The 21,178-nt window shown below is 45.3% G+C and overlaps 1 protein-coding gene across 4 annotated transcripts in view; it reads left to right on the top strand.

The window, feature by feature from the left end:
• Nucleotides 1–2,043: 2,043 nt before the first annotated feature.
• SPATA18 (spermatogenesis associated 18) overlaps nucleotides 2,044–21,178 on the top strand; it is a 36,842-nt gene continuing 17,707 nt past the window's right edge. For 2 of the 4 annotated variants that reach the window (XM_047857675.1, XM_047857674.1), the window contains exons 1-4: nucleotides 2,045–2,398; nucleotides 16,658–16,763; nucleotides 16,873–16,988; nucleotides 18,851–18,954. In XM_047857675.1, the coding sequence (XP_047713631.1) occupies nucleotides 2,312–2,398; nucleotides 16,658–16,763; nucleotides 16,873–16,988; nucleotides 18,851–18,954 (413 nt within the window). In that variant the 5' untranslated portion in view covers nucleotides 2,045–2,311. Of the gene's footprint in view, nucleotides 2,399–16,657; nucleotides 16,764–16,872; nucleotides 16,989–18,850; nucleotides 18,966–21,178 lie in introns of those variants that run through there. The other 2 variants (XR_007151881.1, XM_047857676.1) reach the window with 2 other exon arrangements.

Raw genomic sequence — 21,178 nt, 5'->3', positions numbered from 1 at the left:
GCAACGTTTCATTGAAGGATTTGCCCAACAATTACCCTATTGTTTCCAACCTAGTTTTCTTTATTAAATATAATACTGTGATCTACATTGTAGTAATAATGATCATACTTTTATGAAGCACTTACTATTTTATATGCCAAACACTATTAAACACTTCATACAAATCATTTTGGTCTCTTAATAATCCTGTGGATTAAGAACTATTATCCCTTGTTTGTAGATAATGTAACCAAGGAGTAGCAGTTAAAGAGCCCACAACAAGGAAGAGAATTTAACCCCTAATCTGACATAAGTAAATATTCCAAATTGTTTTTTATGAATAAGTAAACAGGACTGTTCAAAGATTCCCACTGCCTACTGAAACATGCAGTTATTGGCTCCAAATTAAGAAATTTGTGGGATTTTTCTCCATTCTCTTCCTCCTTCTTTTTATTTTTTTAAAGGAAGAAAGTTTCTAATGAATATTTAGTGGGTTTGTTTTTCTTTTACTTTAGTAATTAATAATCTACTATGATAAAGTATGTTACGTACCCTTAGAGCCCTTATTTTTTCTTTTGTTTTTACTGAGAAATAAAGGACATATAGCATTCTACTAGTTTCGGGGGTACAACATAATGATTCAATATTTGCATATATTCTGAAATGACCCACACAATAAATCTAGTTAAAATCCATCGCTATGCATAGTCACAATTTTTTCCTTGTGATGAGAACTTTTATAGTTCTGATTTTGTTGGGTACAGAAAATAGTAGGAACACAGGCTCCGGAAACGAGCCTCTCAATTTTATTTATTTATTTATTTGTTTATTTATTTATTTTACGAGCCTCTCATTTTTATTGGAGGACAGTAAAACTACTGGAACTAAGAGACATAAGAAAAAAAGAGGTGGTAAAATTCTGAGTATTACTGTCCTGGGACATGAGCAATGTTCATGTATTTTCAAGTACCTGCAGAAAGAGAACTGAACCAAACTAGCTAGCTGAGGCCCGGCTCCACCCCTGCTGTTGTAATGACTAGAAAAGGATGGTTTACACTCAGCTCATCATTTGATGCATATAAAAGAAGGGTTTCTTTTTTTTTTTTTTTTAACATTTATTTTATTTTTGAGACAGAGAGAGACAGAGCATGAACGGGGGAGGGGCAGAGAGAGAGGGAGACACAGAATCGGAAGCAGGCTCCAGGCTCCGAGCCATCAGCCCAGAGCCCGACGTGGGGCTCGAACTCACGGACCGCGAGATTGCGAGATCGTGACCTGAGCTGAAGTTGGACGCTCAACCGACTGAGCCACCCAGGCGCCCCTAAAAGCAGGGTTTCTAAAGTGCCCTAAGGATGGTTGAAATGGTTTTATTTCTGAAGTAGTTGAAACTATCCTTGTGGCCAACACACCCTTTTGACCTAGTGCCAAATTGGTCTGATTTTTCACAAAGTTTCAGTTAGAGAAGGAGAATTAAATGAAACTTTGGAGTGCTCGACGATTCTAAAAATATTACCAAATCTTTCCTAAACTCGAGGGATGAACTTTAGTTGGTGAACATCTTGGAGCTTGAGATCTGCCGACTTGACCCACCGAATCCTAAGTGTTACAAAGGAACCACTGAAGGTCTGAGAAGTTAAATAAAGGAAGGGGTGAAACGGGTGCTTGCCTAAACCACAATGTCAATGGACAAACAACCTTTGCCTTCCTAAGTAAGAGGCCTCCGGTTACCTCCAGCCCACCCTGCGGGTGCGTCTTAGTCCATCGAGGGACGGAGGACTCTGTAGTCTTAGCCTCTCCAGCCCCAGAGCCCACCCAGAGTCTCAGGGGCCTCGGGTGGTCTCGCCCTCGGCTAGCAGTAGTAGCAGCAGCAGCAGGAGCAGGAGCTGCTCCAGGGCGGGTGCCAGGACCCAGGAGCTGCCGGGAGGGCGGCTGGGTGGGCCCTGGGTGGGAGCTGTTGTCCCTGCAGCTCGTAGAGGCTGGCGTTGCCAAGGCGCTCGGGGCGCGCGTCCCTAGCAGCTGCCCGCCCACGTCAAAGTTTGTTTAATAATCGCCCAGGTATTTATGCCTGCGGCTCCGGGCAGCCGCCCGGGAACCAGGACACCGCAGGGCAGCGGATAAGGCGCGGCGGCTGTGGCCTCGGGCACCTCCCCCCCGGCTTCCCGAACCCTGCCCGGTCCGACCCGAGGGGGAGGATGGAAGAACCAGCCGCGCTCTGAGCCCCTCAGGAAAATAACACCCTTCCGGCCACATCACCCGCGGTCGTGCGGAGGCCACCGCCTCGTCCCCTCCACGTCTCCATCTCCCAAAACAGGGCCGAGTGAAAAAGGGAGCGATGGCAGAAAATCTGAGAAAACTGGTCTCGAGCGAAACTTTACAATCGATGCACGACAAGCTAGAGTCCTGGCTGAGGGACTACAACGTGAGTCGGGGTGGGAGAGCCCCGGGAGGCTTTGATTCCTTTGCAGAACCTTCGGCCGGGGTTTCTTAGGGCTGGCTGGGGGAGGCCGCTTAGCAATGGCCAGGAGGTTGTGATTCCTAACCGTGACCCAGTCTCGGACCCGGATCGCGGGAAGGAAGGAAAGGCACCGGTCTGCTGGTGTCCTTTTCTCCCGGCGGCGCCAGGCGGCGCAGGGCTGGCATGGCCTGCGGAGCGCACTCTGGAGTCCCCTCCCGGAGCGCTCATTCCGCCCAGCGGTAACCAAGGACGCTGGCGGCCCTAGCGACGGGAAAGATCCGCGGTCCGCCAGAGATCTGCCCCAGCCTACCACTCACTTTCCTTTCCATCCCCTCCACCAGCAATCCACCTCCCTACCCCCAACTCGAATTAGTTTTTTACTACACCCCTTGTCCTGCCTTTCCGCAAGTCCCGGAGGATACTCAGGGGTTGTATCACAATGTATTTTTTTTTATAAAAATACTCCCAGGAGTTGTTAGCCAGAAGTCAGTGAAATGGACACTTGTCAACGTTGCTGGTTTCGTTTGTGTACTGATCTGCATGGCAGGTAGGGCACAGTTTCGACACCAAGGCAGATGTCCGGAGGCCTGTTGCCAAGGCATTTGTAGGAAGCAAATATTCTGTCGTCGAACCCATAAGCGCTCTTCAAGTCTCATTAAGCCTTACCCCCACTGTGGTTAGCGTTAACCATCCCCGCACATTAAGTACAACTCAGCGTTGCACTTGGTGGATTTGATCCGTCTGTCTTAAATAGGACAGTCCCACTAGTGTGGCGAGTGCAGCGGTGAGGCAGACAGAGCTGGGCACTCGTGGACCCGGAATCAGCCCCCATCCCCACCCCACTCGAGTTCTAGGTCTGGCTCTAGATAGAACTAGCTGAACGACCTGGGGTAATTTATTTCACCTCTCTGGGCCTCAGTATCTCATCTGTTACATAGAAGAGACTCAACCAGATGATATGTAGAATTCTTTTTCAGAGGGACAAAGCATGAGCAAGGGAGGGGGAGAGAGAGAGAGGGAAACACAGAATCCGAAGCAGCTCCAGGCTCTGAGCTGTCAACACAGAGCCGGACGTGGGCCCGAACCCACGAATCTGGGAATCATGACCACAGATGAGGAAGGCCGCTCAACTGACTGAGCCACCCAGACGTCCCAATCTCAATTTTTAAACAATTTAAATTGGTTTGTTTCTGAAGTCCCACCAGGAAATTCAGCTAGATGCTGTGTGAGTCTCTGGGCTATCCCATTCACCCTTTGACCAGGGCTCCTATGGTGGACGGGAGCTCAAAGAACAGCAACAACTTCCCCCTTGCCCCCTTACTAGGGTTCAGTGTTTACCACCTTTACCCACTTCTAAAGAACGAGCTCTGTGACTATTTTCTCCCCATCAAAATTGCAGGAAAATTAAAATTTACTCTTATTACATCTTACAGCATTTTCTTTCTTTTTTTCTTTTTCTTTTTCTCTTGTTATTACCCTGTGGCTTAAATAAATGTTTATGTTTAACATTAAATAAATGTTAAGTGTTTAACAAAGGTAACACTAGCGTTTGTCTGCGTCGAATTAAGTGATTGTTTTAGAAACTGCTCAGAAGTAACTGAGAAATGCCAACGTTTATCACACTTAACTTTCTCAGTAACAGCGGTCCATCCCACTTGTCTGTTGTCACCGAAAGCATTTCAGTTAGAATCTCTCCCCTGTGCCAAGTCCCTCCCTCCACCTTTGTAAAGACCGCACTCTTCGAGACCCAATGCCTTTCCAAAAAATCTGCGGCCATTTCCCCAGGCGATCGTTTCTCTCTGGCTCTCCAGTGTCTCTGTTGCATTTGACTGAGGACACCGCCATTCTTCTAAGGCTCTAATAATTTCTCTCCTTGCCTTACCCACTTCCCTCCTCTGGCAGTTCGTCAAGACTTTAGGAATCTTCTCTTGGGCCTCCATTATTGCTTCTCTCTTACACATATGGCCATGAACCTCATGTCTGTATTTTCAGTTGTGCTATTGTCATCTCAAAATCAAATCAATCTAAAACCTACCTTAGTCTTGCCCATGGCCCGAACAGTGGCCTCTTTCCTGACTTCACGGTCTTCATCATGTCATACCCCCAAACTTTTCACCAGCTTAATTGGTTGGCATCTACTTTGAAATTCTCACAGAACCCTTTTACCACCTCTGCTGGAACCACCCTTGTCTACCTTCCATCATCGTTCATCTAGATTATTACAACACTATCTCAAGGTGATTCTTCTAAATGTCAAGTCAGATCAAGTTACTTCTCTGATAAAACCCCCAGACTTTCTGGCCTACTCAGAATAAGACCCAAAATTCCTGCAATGGCCATCGAAACCCTACACAACTGTGCTCCTTTAGACTCTGACCTCATCTGTTGCTCCCTTAATCTACTCCAACAATACTGGTCTTGTTGCTCTAGAGTAAAGCTGTCCAATAGAACTTTCTATTATGGACATGTTCTTTTTTTTTTTTTAATTTTTTTTTTCAACGTTTATTTATTTTTGGGACAGAGAGAGACAGAGCATGAACGGGGGAGGGGCAGAGAGAGAGGGAGACACAGAATCGGAACCAGGCTCCAGGCTCTGAGCCATCAGCCCAGAGCCCAACGCGGGGCTCGAACTCCCGGACCGCAAGATCGTGACCTGGCTGAAGTCGGATGCTTAACCGACTGCGCCACCCAGGCGCCCCGGTTATGGACACGTTCTATACAGGCACTGTCCAATATGGTGGCCTATTTTCGTACTTGAATTGTGGCAAGTAGAAACCGAGGAACTGAATTTTAAATTTCATTTAAGTTTAGTTTAATTCCAAATAGTCACATATGGCTAGTGGCTACCCGATTGGACAGAAGAGTCTAGAGCCTGCCAGCCAGGCTCCTGCTTCAGGGCGTTTCGTACTCACTGTTCCCTTCTGCCTGGAAAGTATATTTCAGTACGAGAATAATGTCTTCACCTTATCTCCCCCTTCAAGTCTTTGCTTAAATGTCACCTTCTTAGAAGAGACCACCCTCTTTACAATTTCAGTCTCCTAGCCCTGTTCCTGGTACTCGCTGTGTGCCTTCTCTGCTTTATTTCTTCTGTAATAGCTACATCTAATTTTTACTTGTTCTTTTATGTTATTGTCAATCTTTTCTCCCCCCTCTTCCCACTAAAATGTAAGCTCCAGAGGGCAGAGATTTCTCCCTTTTCTGCTCATCACTGTATTGTCAGCACTTAGAATAATGCATGGCTCCCAGCAGTTGCTTCATAAATAGTGACTGACTGAATGCCACCACCATTCTCCCAGACACCTGGGTTCTTGGACTCATTTCTCTTCTTGAAACCTCGTATCCAGTGTAGAGTTGAAAGTGATCCCCAGATATCTTTAATTCAGCCTTTATTAAAACTGCGTTGAGGGCAAAAGACATGATTTCCAATTAGGGGCATAATTCAGAGGGTGCAAGTGTTTTTTAACAGTTTTTCCTTGCTTGTGTATCACTAAAGAGAGAGGATAAGAAAATGTCTATATACTACTTTACTAAAATTTAGGTTACATCTAGACTTATTCGGTGTCTTGTCACCTGCAGTGTGGGTTTGGGTCAACTGCTAAGAGCTTTCCTGCAAGGCTGAAAGTTTGTTTTACTAGTTCCAAGGACTTTTGTCTTGAAACCTTAAGGTGAAGAGTATTCATTGTAGCAAAGCTATATTTGTTAAAATGTTGGTGGTAGAGGTTTGTTCACTAAAAGTTTTAAATTATGTTTGCTGTGGAAAGTTGATTTTGCTGACTGTGACCACATTGATTTAGTTCTAATTAACTCAAGCAAAATAAAAGGCCATAAATACTAGTCTAGAATTAGGGATGTGATCCAAGTTACCCTTTGGGAAACTGTTATTATTCAGTGAACAAGATGAATGATTTGAGCAGATGAGTTCTAAAACACAATGCAGATCATTTTATTTTTCTTCAAACTAGCTAGTATTTGGATTAACAGTTGGATCCTGGCTAGGTTTTCTTCTAGCTTTCCCTCATCTAATTTCCTTCATATGGATTCCTATCCCTTCTCCCTTAATCTGTCCATCACCGCTATCTTCTCACTCTGTCCTAAGTATATTGCCAGACACAGTAAATTCTTTAAAAATGTAATTTTCTGCCCCAAAGCCTTTGGTTTTTATTTGTTGGCTGTTTTTTTTTTTGTAATTGTTTTAATGTTTATTTATTTTTGAGAGACAGAGAGAGAGAGCACAAGTGGGTCAAGGGCAGAGAGAGAGGGGGACACAGAACGTCGGGCTTGAACTCACGAACCCTGAGATCATGATCTGAGCCTAAGTCGGCAGCTTAACCTACTGAACTACCCAGGCGCCCCTGTTGACTGGTTTTTAAACTTACAACATCCAGCAATCTTCTGGGGCCTTGGCAAAACCACTGTTTGCTTGATTTTTTTAAAAACTTTATTTATTTAAAATTTATTTATTGAAAAAAATTTCAAGAAGGAATAGTTTTCAAAACCCCACTAGAGAAACATAATAAAAACAACAGCAAACATTGCCAATTCACTTTCTTTCAGTTATCAAAGAGAAGCTGATTATTGTATTGCTTGGTCTTTAAAACTTGGGTTCCATCGGCCGTTCAAGGACAGCTTGGTGCAAACATGTAACTCTCAGGATTGTTTTTTCCTCCTTTGTGGCTATTGAGAATGTTGGTGAGAGCCATCGATAATCCCTTCTTGTTGAACCAAGACCTGAGCTAGTTATTAAGAGCTTAAGAATTCACTCAACAAATGGTTATTTAGTTTCTGCTATCTGTGAACCTTTGGCCTAGACACTGTATTTACAGCTTTGGTGGTGTACTTTTATCGATTAGTTTATTCAACAAAATATTTTTTCAAAGTTTATGATATGTCTATCTGTGCTGAATGCTAGGAATAGAAATGTCAGTTGCATCTTAATGATGAGGTTCCAGTTGGAGCGGAGGATGAGGGGTAGAGGACGCAGCTTGTGCAAAAAGCAGGGAGGCATGAAGAAGCCGGCCTATGTAGGGGGACTGTGAATAGTTCACGGCAAGGAATGGAAGTGAGATGACGCTGGGGACGTGGGGTGGTTGCGGCCAGAGGGTAGAGGTCTTGGACGGTGTGTTAAGGAGTTTGGACTTTACCCTGGGGGCAATGGAGGGAAACTAAAAGCACCATGCGGTGAAGACACATGTTTGGATTGTTTGGCAAGGTTGCTCTAGCTGCAGCATGCTGGGGAAATTAGAAATTCTAGGGAGGACGGACAGAGCTGGGCAATATTTTAGGCAAGAATCAGCCCCTTGTAAACTATGCTGGCACATTCAGTAAACAAGGTCCGACTCTGAGAATGGTTCTGCAGATTCAAGTAAGAGTATGTGGCCCCAAATGCCCACAATTGATCATGCAACATCTGCATGGTCCTCTTGGTCAACTTTGTGAAAGGGTCAAACACCCACCTATGCAGAACTGGGTTCTGATTATTAATGACTCTATAGAGATATTAAGATGAGAAATTAACCTCTGTCCAATGTCAGCAGTACCTGGAGAAGGTCAGCTCTGGGCTGAAACTTTCCTCCTCCTTAGGTGCTTTTCTTTCCACGCAGAGTCTTGTGAACTAGGGAGTTCCTTTGGTCAGATGCTCCGAGATTTATTACTTTTTAAAATGTACCGTATGTAATTATAGGGGGCAAATGGTAAGTTCTTACTACACCCTTGATAACCCCATCCCTATGATAGGACAAGATTCCATTTCTTGAAGTAAATTAATAGACACCAAGACATTACATTCTGGGAACTTTTGATTATTTGATATGTGAATGGGGATAATAGGGAGAGCTGATAATGCTCCCTCTTGCATTACTTTCTTGTGTTATAGAAATCTGCCCTCTTAAGCAAAAACAGCATATCAACTACCAGTACATAAAAAGGAGATTGCAAGGGTGCCTGGGTGGCTCAGTCAGTTGAGCGTCCAACTCTTGATTTCTGGCTCAGGTCATGATCCCAGGGTCATGGGACTGAGCCCTGTGTCAAGCACCATTGGGCTCTGTGCTGAGCGTGGAGCCTGCTTAAGATCCTCTCTCTCTCCCTCTGCCCCTCTCCACAGCGCTCTCTCTCTCTCTCTCTCTCTCTCTCTCTCTCTCTCTCAAATAAAAAACAAAAACAAAAAGGAGATCTCAAAGAGGCATCTCCTCGGTTTTCAGATAATCTTTGTGGTTGAAGTAGATGTTGTCTCCATGCCAAAATATCCCTGATTCTCAGTACAAAAGGTTGTTGTGGTTACTGTGGTGTCACCAAACAGACTCCCTGGCTGCCTTTGCCCTTCCCTGTAGTGAACATACTTCTACATTCTTGGGGATTCTACCTAATTAGTAAATTTATAGAAAACATTTCTTTCCCTTTATCTCTTCCCTCCTATGCTGCAATGATGAATAAAACCCCAAATCTTAGTGTCTGAACTTCGGTAAAAGAAGTTTTCTGCATAATATGATGGCAACTCTTTTCCACCATTGGCTCCGTGTCAGGTGCCCTCCATCTGGCGGAGCAGCCATCACATCGAGGGACCTCAAAGATCTGTAGGGAGAAAGAGAGAGAGCACTTAAATTATACACACCTCTTTCACTCATCTTCCCTTGACCAGAAGAATTGTTATGTGGCTCCAACCTCATTGTAAAGGAGCCTGACAAATGGAGAGCAGGTGGAATATTTATTTGGGGCCACGGTTTCTGCCACAGCAACTCATGATGAATCCGTGGTTGTGAAAGAACTTGACAAGTGATTGAGGCAGATTATTTCAACAGAGGGCCAGATTATTTTATTTTTAACAGGGGGCTGTTGACAGTCCTTTCTTATTTTCATCTTGGACAAACTTGTTAATGGCAACATCATCACTGTTTAATATTTAAGGATAATAATGAAAGAAATCCAATAGACATATTAACCGCAAGTCAAGACACTAAAATCCCAGTGGTGAGGTCTAAATAGAAGCTTTTGCTAAATTGTTGGGGTATAAATAAGCCTACTCCTCTTATACCCGAAATTCAGTATTCTGGTTTTAAAACATTGTTGTGGAGCTGGTGCGTTGTGGCAAAGTCAGCCATGCTGTAACATTGAAGGTTGATTTTGGAAACAGAGCTATTTGAAAGCCTGCCCGAGTACGGGACAGCCACTTCCCTGGAGGACTAGTTGTAGCCTGTTATAACCCGCATCATCAAGGTTTTCAAAGACTTGAAAGCTTTCAAAGCACTCTTCATGCGTTATTGCCTTTAAACTTTATAAGAACTTATGAAATAGCAGGTTTTATTTTCTACATTTTACAGATGAGGAAACCAAACCTCAGGAGGGCAGCTAACCTGCTTGAGGTCACTGCAGTAGAAAGGGTTGAACTTGGATTTGAAACTAGGTCTTTTGCTTGCCAAGTTCATTCTCTTATCTCCTCCAGGGGGAGGGAAGGTGTAATAATGAAATTTCACTCACTTGCAGTGCCCATTTCCTGCCATCCTTCTGTGCCCCTCCCCTCTCATATACATGTGCTGGACAGAAGGAAAAAAGGAGGTAGAAATTAAGGCTTTTGTTTCCCATGTGTGAATTTCCATGACTGGCTGCAAGCAGCTACATAATGTTATCCCTCAGGCTAGTCTCTACATGCTTACTGTCATCGTTTTTTTTCCTTGCTCATCTACTAATTCTCTAACTGGCAGGTTTGGAATGGCATTCTTGTATGTAAAATTAGTTTTCTTAATGTTTATTTATTTTTGAGAGAGAGAGAGAGAGAGAGAGAGAGAGAGAGGGCAAGTGGGGGAGGAGCAGAGAGAGAGGGAGACACAAAATCTGAAGCAGGCTCCAGGCTCTGAGCTGTCAGCACAGATCCCGACTCAGGGCTCAAACCCACGAACTGTGAGATCATGACCTGAGCCGACACTTAACCAACTGAGCCAGCCAGGCTCCCCTTAAAATTCTTTCTTTTTTTTTTTTAAATAAAAGTTTAAAAAATAAAGTCAGGTAAATAATGTAATGTTGCAATAGGATTCATGTTTTTTTTTTTAAATATGAAATTTATTGTCAAATTGGTTTCCATACAACACCCGGTGCTCATCCCAACAGGTGCCCTCCTCAATGACCATCACCCACTTTCCCCTCCCTCCCACCCCCCATCAACCCTCAGTTTGTTCTCAGTTTTTAAGAGTCTCTTATGTTTTGGCTCCCCCTCCACCAGCCTTTTTTTTTTTTTTCCTTCCCCTCCCCCACGGTCTTCTGTTAAGTTTCTCAGGATCCACATAAGAGTGAAAACATATGGTACCTTTCTTTCTCTGTATGGCTTATTTCACTTAGCATAACACTCTCCAGTTCCATCCACGTTGCTACAAAAGGCCGTATGTCATTCTTTCTCATTGCCAGGTAGTACTCCATCGTATAGATAAACCACAACTTTATCCACTCATCAGTTGATGGACATTTAGGCTCTTTCCATAATTTGGCTACTGTTGAAAGTGCTGCTATAAACATTGGGGTACAAGTGCCCCTATTCATGTTTTAAAGGAATGTTGTGATGAATCCTTTGTACTGTTAATTCTCACCTAATATATATGAAGTGTATTTTGTGTGTGTGAGACTGAGGTTTATTTTTTCTTTTTAAACTTTATTTTGAGAGAGAGAGAGAGTGAGCGCGATTAGGGGAGGGGCAGAGGAAGAGGAAGACAGAATCCCAAGCAGGCCCTGCACTGTCAGCACAGACCCCGATGTGGGGTTTGAACTCATGAACCACGCTATCATGACCTGAGCCGAAGTTGGATGCTTAACCAACTGAGCTGCGCAGGCGCCCTGAGACTGAGGTTTCTTAGAATGGAAATCAGTATATTTTGTGCTCTTCGAACTTCAGTTTGAAAGTTGATTAAAGATATGCAACGATATATTTTATTAACGCAGTGATGGAAAGCTTTTTCTTTTTCACGTTGTGGAGGTGCTTCAAGGTCAGGAGTAGAACCAAAGGCGGGAGAGAACCACTGGTAAAGGCGTGGGTGATCAGGCTGTTACAAGGAGAAATGTTAACAAGTCAAGGCTGCTCGGTAAAAGGCGTGTAAGGACGGGAAAGGGTGGGTGGTGGTTCTCGCACATGCGTCACGTGTGCAAAGGCGAGGCTGGGGTGGAGAGAGTTGCTGGAGGGAAGCGCAGGGGAGTAAGGCTCAACAAGTCACGCGGAGGCATGTTATGAAGGATTTGGGAAATCAGGCAACATTTAGGCTTGATAGTATCAGAGAGCAAGGACCTTGAAGGGATCGGAGCAAAGCCACTGTCCTGCTGGCCTCCTTCTGCACCTGGGAACTTCTTGAAAGAGTCACGTGTCCTCATTGTCTTTGCTTCTTCTCTGCTCCCATTTGTCCCTCAACCCCGTGCAATCTGGAAATGCAGCAAATATCCCCACGCCATTCTGCTGTCACTGCTCTCATCATGGTCACCAGAGGCCACTGGATGGCCGAGTCCTACTTCTTTTTCCCCGTCCTTATCTCCTTGATTTCTCTGCAGCAATTGATGCACCAAATTCTATGGCTTTAGCTACTTCCCAGATGCCGGTGACCCCCAAATCTATCTCTAGCTTGCGGCTTTCTGCGGAGCTCCCGACCTGAGTAACCAACCACCAGCTTTCCAACCAGGACCCTGTGGACACTCTGCATCCTCCAACCCAACACGAACCCAGCAGGACTAGTTTTCCCCTCTCCAGCCTTGCTGCTTCTCCCACTTGGGTCCTCTGGTTGGGCAATGGCACCGCATTCTCCGCTGTGGTCCAAGTCAGAAACTTGGGGCCCCTTTCTCCATCATGCCTCCCAAATGGGTTCATCACACTCCCAGGATTCTACCTTTAAATATCCACCGAATATGCCCCATATTTTCCCCTCTTGCTACCACTGCCCTTATTCAAGTTCCCGTCATTTCTTACACGGGTGGGAAAATCTAGGGTAAGTTAGGGCACGCCTCAAGCAAACTTTGTTACGGAAATATCTGTGCCTGCAGGGAGTAGACTCACTGACCCAGGAGATGCATGCTGTCCAGAGAACTCTGCCCTTGACCGAACTCACGGTATGTGAGTTCCACTCTCACATACCTTCTCCTTCCACTCTCTCCGTCTGTTGAAGGCTTCCAGAGACGCACCTCCGACCCCCACTGCTCGGCTGAGATCCAGATGCCTTTCCTGCTGCTCTTGATACAGTGCCACGGATGCGAGCTTGGCTCTGTGTCAAAGGCTGCAGGAACGGGCTTAATTTCCAGCTCAACCACCTTTTCTCCAAATTACTTAAGATCTCGTTTTTTTTTTTTTTTTCTCCTTGGTGGATTTGGGATCACAGATGGTATCCATTTTGTAGGGTTGCTTTGAGGATTAAATGAAACTGTATTTAGAGCACTTTGCACAGGGCTTGGCTGGCACAAAGTAAGCGCTCAATAATTGTTGGGTACTATTACTAGACAGCTCTTTCTGAAGGTCCTGCGGGTCCCCTACACTGTCTGAAAATCCCTCTGGCACCTGTTTCCCACCCTTCTGTTCCCACCTATCTGTTTCCCATCAGAGCTGTCTGCTTCCGCCAGAGTGATTTTCGTAAAACGCAGAATAAATGGGACCATGTCACCTCCCTCCTCAACCCACCCCTTCAATCTTTCAGTGATGGGCTAGAGCCCACAGCCCTTCGTGGGGCGTATAAAGTTTATCATTATCTGGTCTCCGGACCCTGTACTCCACTTTGCTACCTTGCTGCTCCTTGTCTTGGTACCTGCCGTTCCTCCTTTTGAAATATCTTGATTTCTTACCCCTCCCTGCTCACTAGGGTGAGCTTTGCTCCTTCTACAGCTCACCATCCCCCTAGAGCACTTGGCACACTCTAAGGTGACCATTAGTCCTCTCTGGGCGTCTCCCATTTTCCATCTCGTGTCCCCAGCTGGTGCTGTCATCGACAGCAGGCAACTTTTAATTTTTTCAAGGTAGCTTTGTTTCCTGAGCCAGCAGCCCAACGCCTTATGAATGATAGGAACTCAATGATTTAGGAAGGGATGAGCTTTGGAATTAGGAGACAGCACAATTAGTTCATATCTTTGCTCTATTCATTTTGCGGGAGTGATTGTTAGAATAACGTGACTCTATCGTGTCTGGCGTGGTGCTTTGTGTTAGAAGCTGCGGCATGTTGTGAGAGGTCTTGGGATCGGAAGCTGTCTCCCACCGTGTATTCTCTTCTGTTATTTAAGCTGTGTGAACAAACCCCCTTAAGAAACATTCCTCTGGGCACCTCCTTTGTACCGGGCACTGGGCAAGGCATAGGAGCATATGGTAATAATACTACAGCAATACTTTGAATTATTATGCACCTAAGTTAGCTCGGGAGATCGGCCACCTCCTCAGTATGAGTAAACAGGGGTTCCTATTTAAAATATCTTTTCTAAGAGAATACAGTGAGTAAGTGTAAAACTATATTTGAAATGAGGCTTACCTTATCCTCTACCATTGCTCCCTTCAGAACCACACTCTACCTCATCGGTACAGATTGTTGAGTGCCTTCTGTCTCTGAGACGCTAGAGAGGCATTATTGGGATTTAATTCTCCTAACACACTCTGCAAGGTGTCATCCCCATTTTCCTGGAGAGGAAACGGACTCAGACAGATTAACTAACCTGTGCAGGATCGCACAGCATGGTGGCAGGTGACAGAGCAGAGAAAATCGCTCAGGTCTGCTGGACCCCCGGGCCCCATTCTCTGTCCACTTAGCAAATGGCATGACCCAGCCAGAGGGCGAAAGGCTGTTCGCAAGCAACAGGTTCACTGTGATGAGTGCAGGAATGAAACAGCAAGGTCAAGGAGCGGCTGGTTCAACAAGGGAGGGACGGACACAGCTGTTCAGCTGTAGGTTCCAAGTGTTCTGATTATGTCAATATTTACGCCGTTAAGTTATTCATTCCTTCATTCATTCATTTGTCAAATATTTTGGGGCCCTTCCATTTGTTATGCATGCTAGCGGCAACTGATACAAACAGGCAAAAGACCAAGTAATTTTTTAAAAGAGCTCCTAGTCTCGGGGCGCCTGGGTGGCGCAGTCGGTTAAGTGCCCGACTTCAGCCAGGTCACGATCTCGCGGTCCGGGAGTTCGAGCCCCACGTCAGGCTCTGGGCTGATGGCTCAGAGCCTGGAACCTGTTTCCAATTCTGTGTCTCCCTCTCTCTCTGCCCCTCCCCCGTTCATGCTCTGTCTCTCTCTGTCCCAAAAATAAATAAAAGCGTTGAAAAAAAAATTAAAAAAAAAAAATAAAAGAGCTCCTAGTCTCTTTAGGAGAAGGGGATAGAAGGATGAGACAGAAACAAACGGCTGCATCCGAAATAGGCGCCACAACAGAACTTGTCCCCGGGTGCTATCCACTGGGCATGGATGTAAACCAGAGGCGGCACCCAGGTTGCAGTGAGTCCATGCCATCCAAACTCCTCCCTGGCCCTCTAGGGTCTGTCCTGCCAACCCCTCTCACCTTCGGTGTTTCTGCCACACGCGCTTACTTTTGGTTCCCAAGGTGGCTTAAGTTGTTCCTGCCTCTGCCACGGGGCCTTTGCCCCTGCCGTTTCCACAGCGTGGCACAGCCTTCCGTCAGGAATCTGCGGCCAGACTTGGCTCTGTGTCTCCCCCTCAGGGAGGCCTTTCCTGCTGGCCCTTCTCATTCATTCGTGTCACATCAGCCTGTCCTCCCCCTGCTCCCGGCACTTCTCATGATCTTAAGAGCATGGGCTCTGCAACAGGCTGCCTGGGCTCCAGTCTCAGGTCTGCCATTTTCCTGGCTGGGTAACCTCGGACAAGTTATTTAGCCCCTCTGCATGTCAGTTTTCTCATCTGAAAACGGGGATGCTAACAGTGGTACTCCTACCTCACAGTGTAGTGTTGAGGGGGTTAACCGAGCTTATGTATGCAAAGCATTGACCCTGCCCGGTGCGTGGGAGGTATGCAATAAACACAGAGGGCGTGAGTCTTCTTGTCATTTGTCCCTCCAGTACTTACTGGGTTTGACCATAGAGACCATAGAACGCAGGGCTGGGAGTGCCATAAGTGACCAGGCCAGCACAGCCTCTGTCCACAAGGAGCTTACTGCCCGTCTGAACCACTTCTCTTGTTGACCACACGTATGCATTTGACCTGTAGCCTTTTGCCTGCAGGTTATCTAAACTTTTCCTCTTTGTTCTAGTTTTTTTTTTTTTTTTAATATGTATTCATTTTTAGAGAGAGAGAGAGAGAGAGAGAGCGCGCATGAGCAGGGGAGGGGCAGAGAGGGAGGGAGACACAGAATCCAAAGCAGGCTCCAGGTTCCGAGCTGTCAGCACAGAGCCCGACGCGGGGCTCGAAACCCACAAACTGTGAGGTCATGACCTGAGCCGAAGTGGGCCGCTTAACTGACTGAGCCACCCAGGCGCCCCTTTGTTCTGGTTTCTAATCGTCTTCACACCCTGCTTCCCGTCTTGGGATTTGTGGCGCCCAGGAGGGACCCACTGCTCGAGCCTTACCGTGGCTGGAGATAACACATAAATCTATGCCTCTTTACACCCACGTGATTTGTTTGTTGCGTGTAGCTGTGTTCCTTCCTTTAGTGTTAGAATCAATGAGAGGTTTGTCTCGCGAGGAAATGGTAAAAACCCACCAAGGAGATGAAAACAGCAGAATAATAGTTAAAGGCCCACCTCTTGGCTTCTTCATGTTCTGTTGTTTCACAACCACTGGAACTGCCCTTTTCTCCAAGTCTGCCCAACGTCTCCTGTCCTAGATTTCACTTCCTCTCAGAAGTCTTCCCCGATTTTCCAAGACCATGGGCTCTGGAGTAGACCTGGGGCTCACCGGTCTGGCGAGACTTACTATTCCACTGTGTGTAACTGTCTACACTCTTCCCTCCCCTACTAGTCTGCATGTGCCATATGGCCTGGGCCATCTCTTTTGCCATCTCTTCTGGGTCACACCTCGAAGTGGCACAAATCACTTCCTGTCCCCTTGACCGGAACTCAGTTACGCGGCTGCACAGACTGCTAGGGAAGCTGGGGAAAGCCATCTAGCTGTGCGCCCAGGAGGAAAGAGAGACAGGTTTTGGTCAACACATGGTGGTCTCTGCACATGGGAGCCCACCAGAGCGAGGCAGCCCCTGCGTAAAGTCAGGGTAGCCCCTGTCTACCTGCGGTGGGTCCCGGAAGAGGAAGGAATTGCACTGATCTTCTGTTTTGGCTTTGTAGACAAACACATGTGATCAAAATCTCAATCGTTGCCTTGAGTTCATTGAACAAATTTCCAAAGTGCAAGGACAACTCTTCAGGATCCTCACCACGGCTGCCCAAGAAGGTGAGAATGGCCTGTGCTTCCCCATCTCCCTTCTTTTGTTTCTCTTCTCTGTACTCTCTCCCTGTGTGGCTAAACTTCTCTCGCTGACCTGATTTGTGGACTCTTTTAGGAGGACACAATGATGGTGTGGAAATAATCAAATCGCGCCTTTTGCCTTGGCTGGAGGCTTCCTTTACTGCTGCTTCCCTGGGAAACACTGTTGACAGCAAGGTCCCCTCTCTACAGGTAGGCACGCTAAAGGATCACCCTTGACTTTCAGCACCCAGGTCAGGCTCTGGGAACTCAGACATGTAGAAGATACAGCTTTTACCCAGTGGGGGACTCAGCTCTAGTTAGGGGATTAGGACACAGGTACCAAAGGTGAGCTTCTGTTTATAGTCTTGTGCGGCGTAACGGGTTGAGGTGTCTCTTCAAACAGACCTGCATTCATATCTCAGCGTTGCCTACTTACCAGTGGGGTGACAGCAGACAAATGAATGAGCCTCTGCTTCCTCAGCTGTAAAAAGGGACTGGTGATGTCCTACATGTAGGACATTGCCCACACTAGGCATTAAATAGGAACTTTTGGATGACAAAGTAGTCACACCGACAGTTGGGGTACCATGGGGCCTCAGAAGGAGGAAGAGACCACCAGATGGGGAAAGCTCCCTGTTCTGAAAGAGTGAAATAACACTGATGGAAAACTTCCAACATGAAAAGAAAACTTAGTTCTCAGAGGCTGACAAAGGGCATCATAATTGGCGATTGATGCTGGTGATTTCTGTGGGAAAAGTGTCAGCTTTGGAACCGTTGAAGCCCCACACTGGAAAGAGAATACATAACTCGTTTAAGGTATTGGCATCATTAAATATTAGTCAACCTGATTTTATTTATTTTTATTTTTTTTTAAATTTTTTAACGTTTATTTATTTTTGAGACAGAGAGAGACAGAGCATGAACGGGGGAGGGTCAGAGAGAGGGAGACACAGAATCTGAAACAAGCTCCAGGCTCTGAGCTGTTAGCACAGAGCCCGACGCGGGGCTCGAACTCACAGACTATGAGATCATGACCTGAGCCGAAGTCGGCCGCTTAACCGACTGAGCCACCCAGGCGCCCCGTGATTTTAAATATTTATATGCATTTACATAAGTTCTTTTCTAAAATGAAAGCATTTAGAGCAGACTTTTCTTGGCAGCCTTAAGAGGCCGTGGTGGAAAGTTTCCTGCCTGGAGGTCACCGGGTAGAATTCTGGTTGCTCTTCTATGGTCGTGGGTGGGTTATCTAACCTTCCATGTCTTAGTTTCCTCATTTGCTGAATGGGGACAATGCTTTTGCTGACCCGCTAGGGCCATTTTGAAAATTCCATGTGATAAACATGCAGCAACCACTCACATAGGGTACGTACTCCATAGACGTCAGTTGTTATTAAGCAAATTTTTCACCCCTGAGGATTTTCCGGTGCCACTTAGATTTTTACCCCGTGGGTGTTATTCTGAGTATAGATATGGGATGATATTTCAATGTCTTTTTAAAAAATTGAAGTGTAATAAAAAATGGTGGTATAGTTTACCTGCAATGAAATCCATAGCTTGCTAAGTGCATATATCCATGTAACCCACACCCTATTAATTTATAAAACATTTCCATCTCTCCGGAGCATTCCCTGTGTCACTTCCCAGTCATCTCCCTCCTCCCCCATGGCAACCACTCTTCTGATTTTTATCATTCTAAAATTTTTTTTTAACATTTATTTATTTTTGAGAGACACAGCACAAGCAGGGGAGGGGCAGAGAGAGAGAGGGAGACACAGAATCCAAAGCAGGCTCCAGGCTCTGAGGTGTCAGCACAGAGCCCGATGTGGGGCTCGGACCCACGAACTGTGAGATCATGACCTGAGCTGAAGCCGGACACCCAACTGACTGAGCCACCCAGGCGCCCCATGATTTTTATCATTCTAAATTAATTTTGCCTGCAGTAGGACTGCATATAAATGGACCTATCCACGCGTGTTCTTTGCTGCTTGATTTCTTTGGCTCAGAATAATGTGTTGCAACCCATCATGCTGTTTCCTGTATTCAAGCCTATTTTGATTTGTGTATCATTCCAGGACACGTTTGATAAGGAGAGACATAAAGATCGAGATCGGGACGTGCAGCAATTAGACTCTGAGCTGAATTCAACTCGTAATCAACTCAACCAGGTTCAAGACGAGTAAGAGGAATGCAAGTTATCTTTTTTCCAAGAAGAATTGTTCTTAATTTTTAAGTTTAAAGGGAAAATAATGGCTCTTGTAAAATGTAGACATGTGCAAATAACTAGTGTGTGTGTGTGTGTGTGTGTGTGTGTGTGTGAGAGAGAGAGAGAGAGAGAGAAAGAGAGAGAGAGAGAAGGAGAAAGAGAGAGAGAGAGGAGGGGGCCCTACCTCTCTCTCCACCCTCACCTCCTGCCAAGGTCTCCTCCGCTAGTCTGTTGTCTACTCCTCACCCTGAAGCCTTTGCCTGCGTTCCTTCATAAACATGGAAGCCTTCCTTTGGTTCTTTGCATAGCTCATTCTTTATCTTTCAGGTCTCAGCTGAAAGGAGATTTTTCTCAGAGTCTGTCTGTGACCATGTATATCAAAAGGTCTTCGTTTCCCCCTCTGTAGTTCTCTTTCACAATGATCTGAGACTAGCACTTACCACCATTTGGAACGTTAAAACATTTCTTTGCACGTTTATGATCCACTTGGCTGGAAGGTCCAAAGGGGTGCTGTCTTGTATTTGCTCTTCTGATATTTGCTATCTGCTATTCTTGCTGTATCTCCATCACCCAACATCATGCCTGCCACGTGGTACGTTCTCAATGAGTGAATAAATCCCCAATTAAAAAAAAATATGTTAACTTGCTTAAAGTAATGCTTGGCTCATGAATGTATCTCCCTTTCTTCTCTCTGTATATCATTCAAGCTGCCAAATTACCATGTATACTTGCTTGTATGTACACATACAGGTGTTCACACCTGTGTGCTGTGTCTTAAGAGAAAAAAAATCACTACTTTATTCCTTTTTCATATTCTCCTTCCTTTCTTGGTATTTTTGCTTCTTTTAATTTTCTGCCATCTTCTTTGGACAAAAATTTTCACTTTTTTCTCCACGTATACTTAAAAAAAAACTGTAACATATTCACCTGTGAATGAAATCACAGCAATTTCCTTTCAATCTCCAGTAGCCTTATTGTGAAGTTATTGCTACTTTGGCTTTTTTTTTTTTTAAAGATTTTAGACATTTTGCTCATTCATTCATTTTTCATCTTGAAAAATATCTACTCTGTTACAGGCATTGTTTTAGGTGCTGGGGATAAAAAGGTGAATAAAAAAAGTTCTTGCCCTTAGGTGGTTCATGGTATGTTTGTAATGAGACTGTGTAAACCAAGCGTTGGAGGTCTCAGCAGAAAAGGAGACACACTTCGCTTGAGAGAGTCAAGGGTGGCATTTGCATGGGCGTTCATAGGATGAGTGGGTCCTTGTTAGGAGAGGAGTAGGAGGAGGAGACCCAAAGGAATGTTGGGTAATCACACTACCTCCTGTTATTGCCTGATTGGCTGGGATCTGTGGGGACTTGGTAGCAATCCCACTAGCTCATTATTTCTCAATTTGCTTCACTGTCTAGGGGAGAATCCCAGTGTTGGACCCTTCTTCCTCCATCTAAAGGGAAGGAAGAAGACAGGTGTGAGTGTAGATAGCAATTTCACTCTCTTAGCCCCAGGACGACTATGAAGAAAGAGCCTGGATATTACAGGGAAGTAGGGTCAGAGAAGTCAAGAGACCTTTGCCAACCTATGATCTCTCTCTGGACTAGGGCAACTTAATTGAGAACCACTGGTCTCCATCCAATGTCATCCGCATACTCCCATTTCTTTTTTAATTTTAGATAGACCTAAAGACGTAATATGATTTATTATGATTTGCCTACAATGGAGAGAGTCCTTGAAACTAACAGTGACCTAGCTATGTTGAAAACTCAGGAAACTCGTGCTCAATACGTGGCGCGAGTCAGAGGCAGGATGACATGGAATGCTCGGTAGTTAAGTGTGATTGTGGAAGACTTTCTTTGTAGGTGGGCAAATAACGTTTTCTTCATATTTAGGAAGTCAGGGACAATTAAGTCAAATGCAACTCTACGGTGCAAAGTAATGAGCACACTGCAGAAAATGGTATTCGTATATTGCAAATTAGCATGAGTCTATTGCAGGAAATGGAGATCTTATGGGGAGACACAGCCTGAGGGTTTGGTGTAATTAGAGCAGATGAATCAGGAGGGTGAGAAGGAGGAGGTGACCAACTTTCTTTGTCCTTTACAGTCTAATGTTAATAATTATTACCTAGTCTTTTAGTGGTAGTCGCTCTGTAATGTCTTTGTGTCTGACATTCAAAAGAATACTAGCATGTTTGTGCATA

This window comes from Prionailurus viverrinus, chromosome B1 (genome assembly GCF_022837055.1).
Source record: "Prionailurus viverrinus isolate Anna chromosome B1, UM_Priviv_1.0, whole genome shotgun sequence".
NCBI classification, from domain to species: Eukaryota; Metazoa; Chordata; class Mammalia; order Carnivora; family Felidae; genus Prionailurus; species Prionailurus viverrinus.
This window is presented reverse-complemented; position numbering and strand designations above follow the sequence as displayed.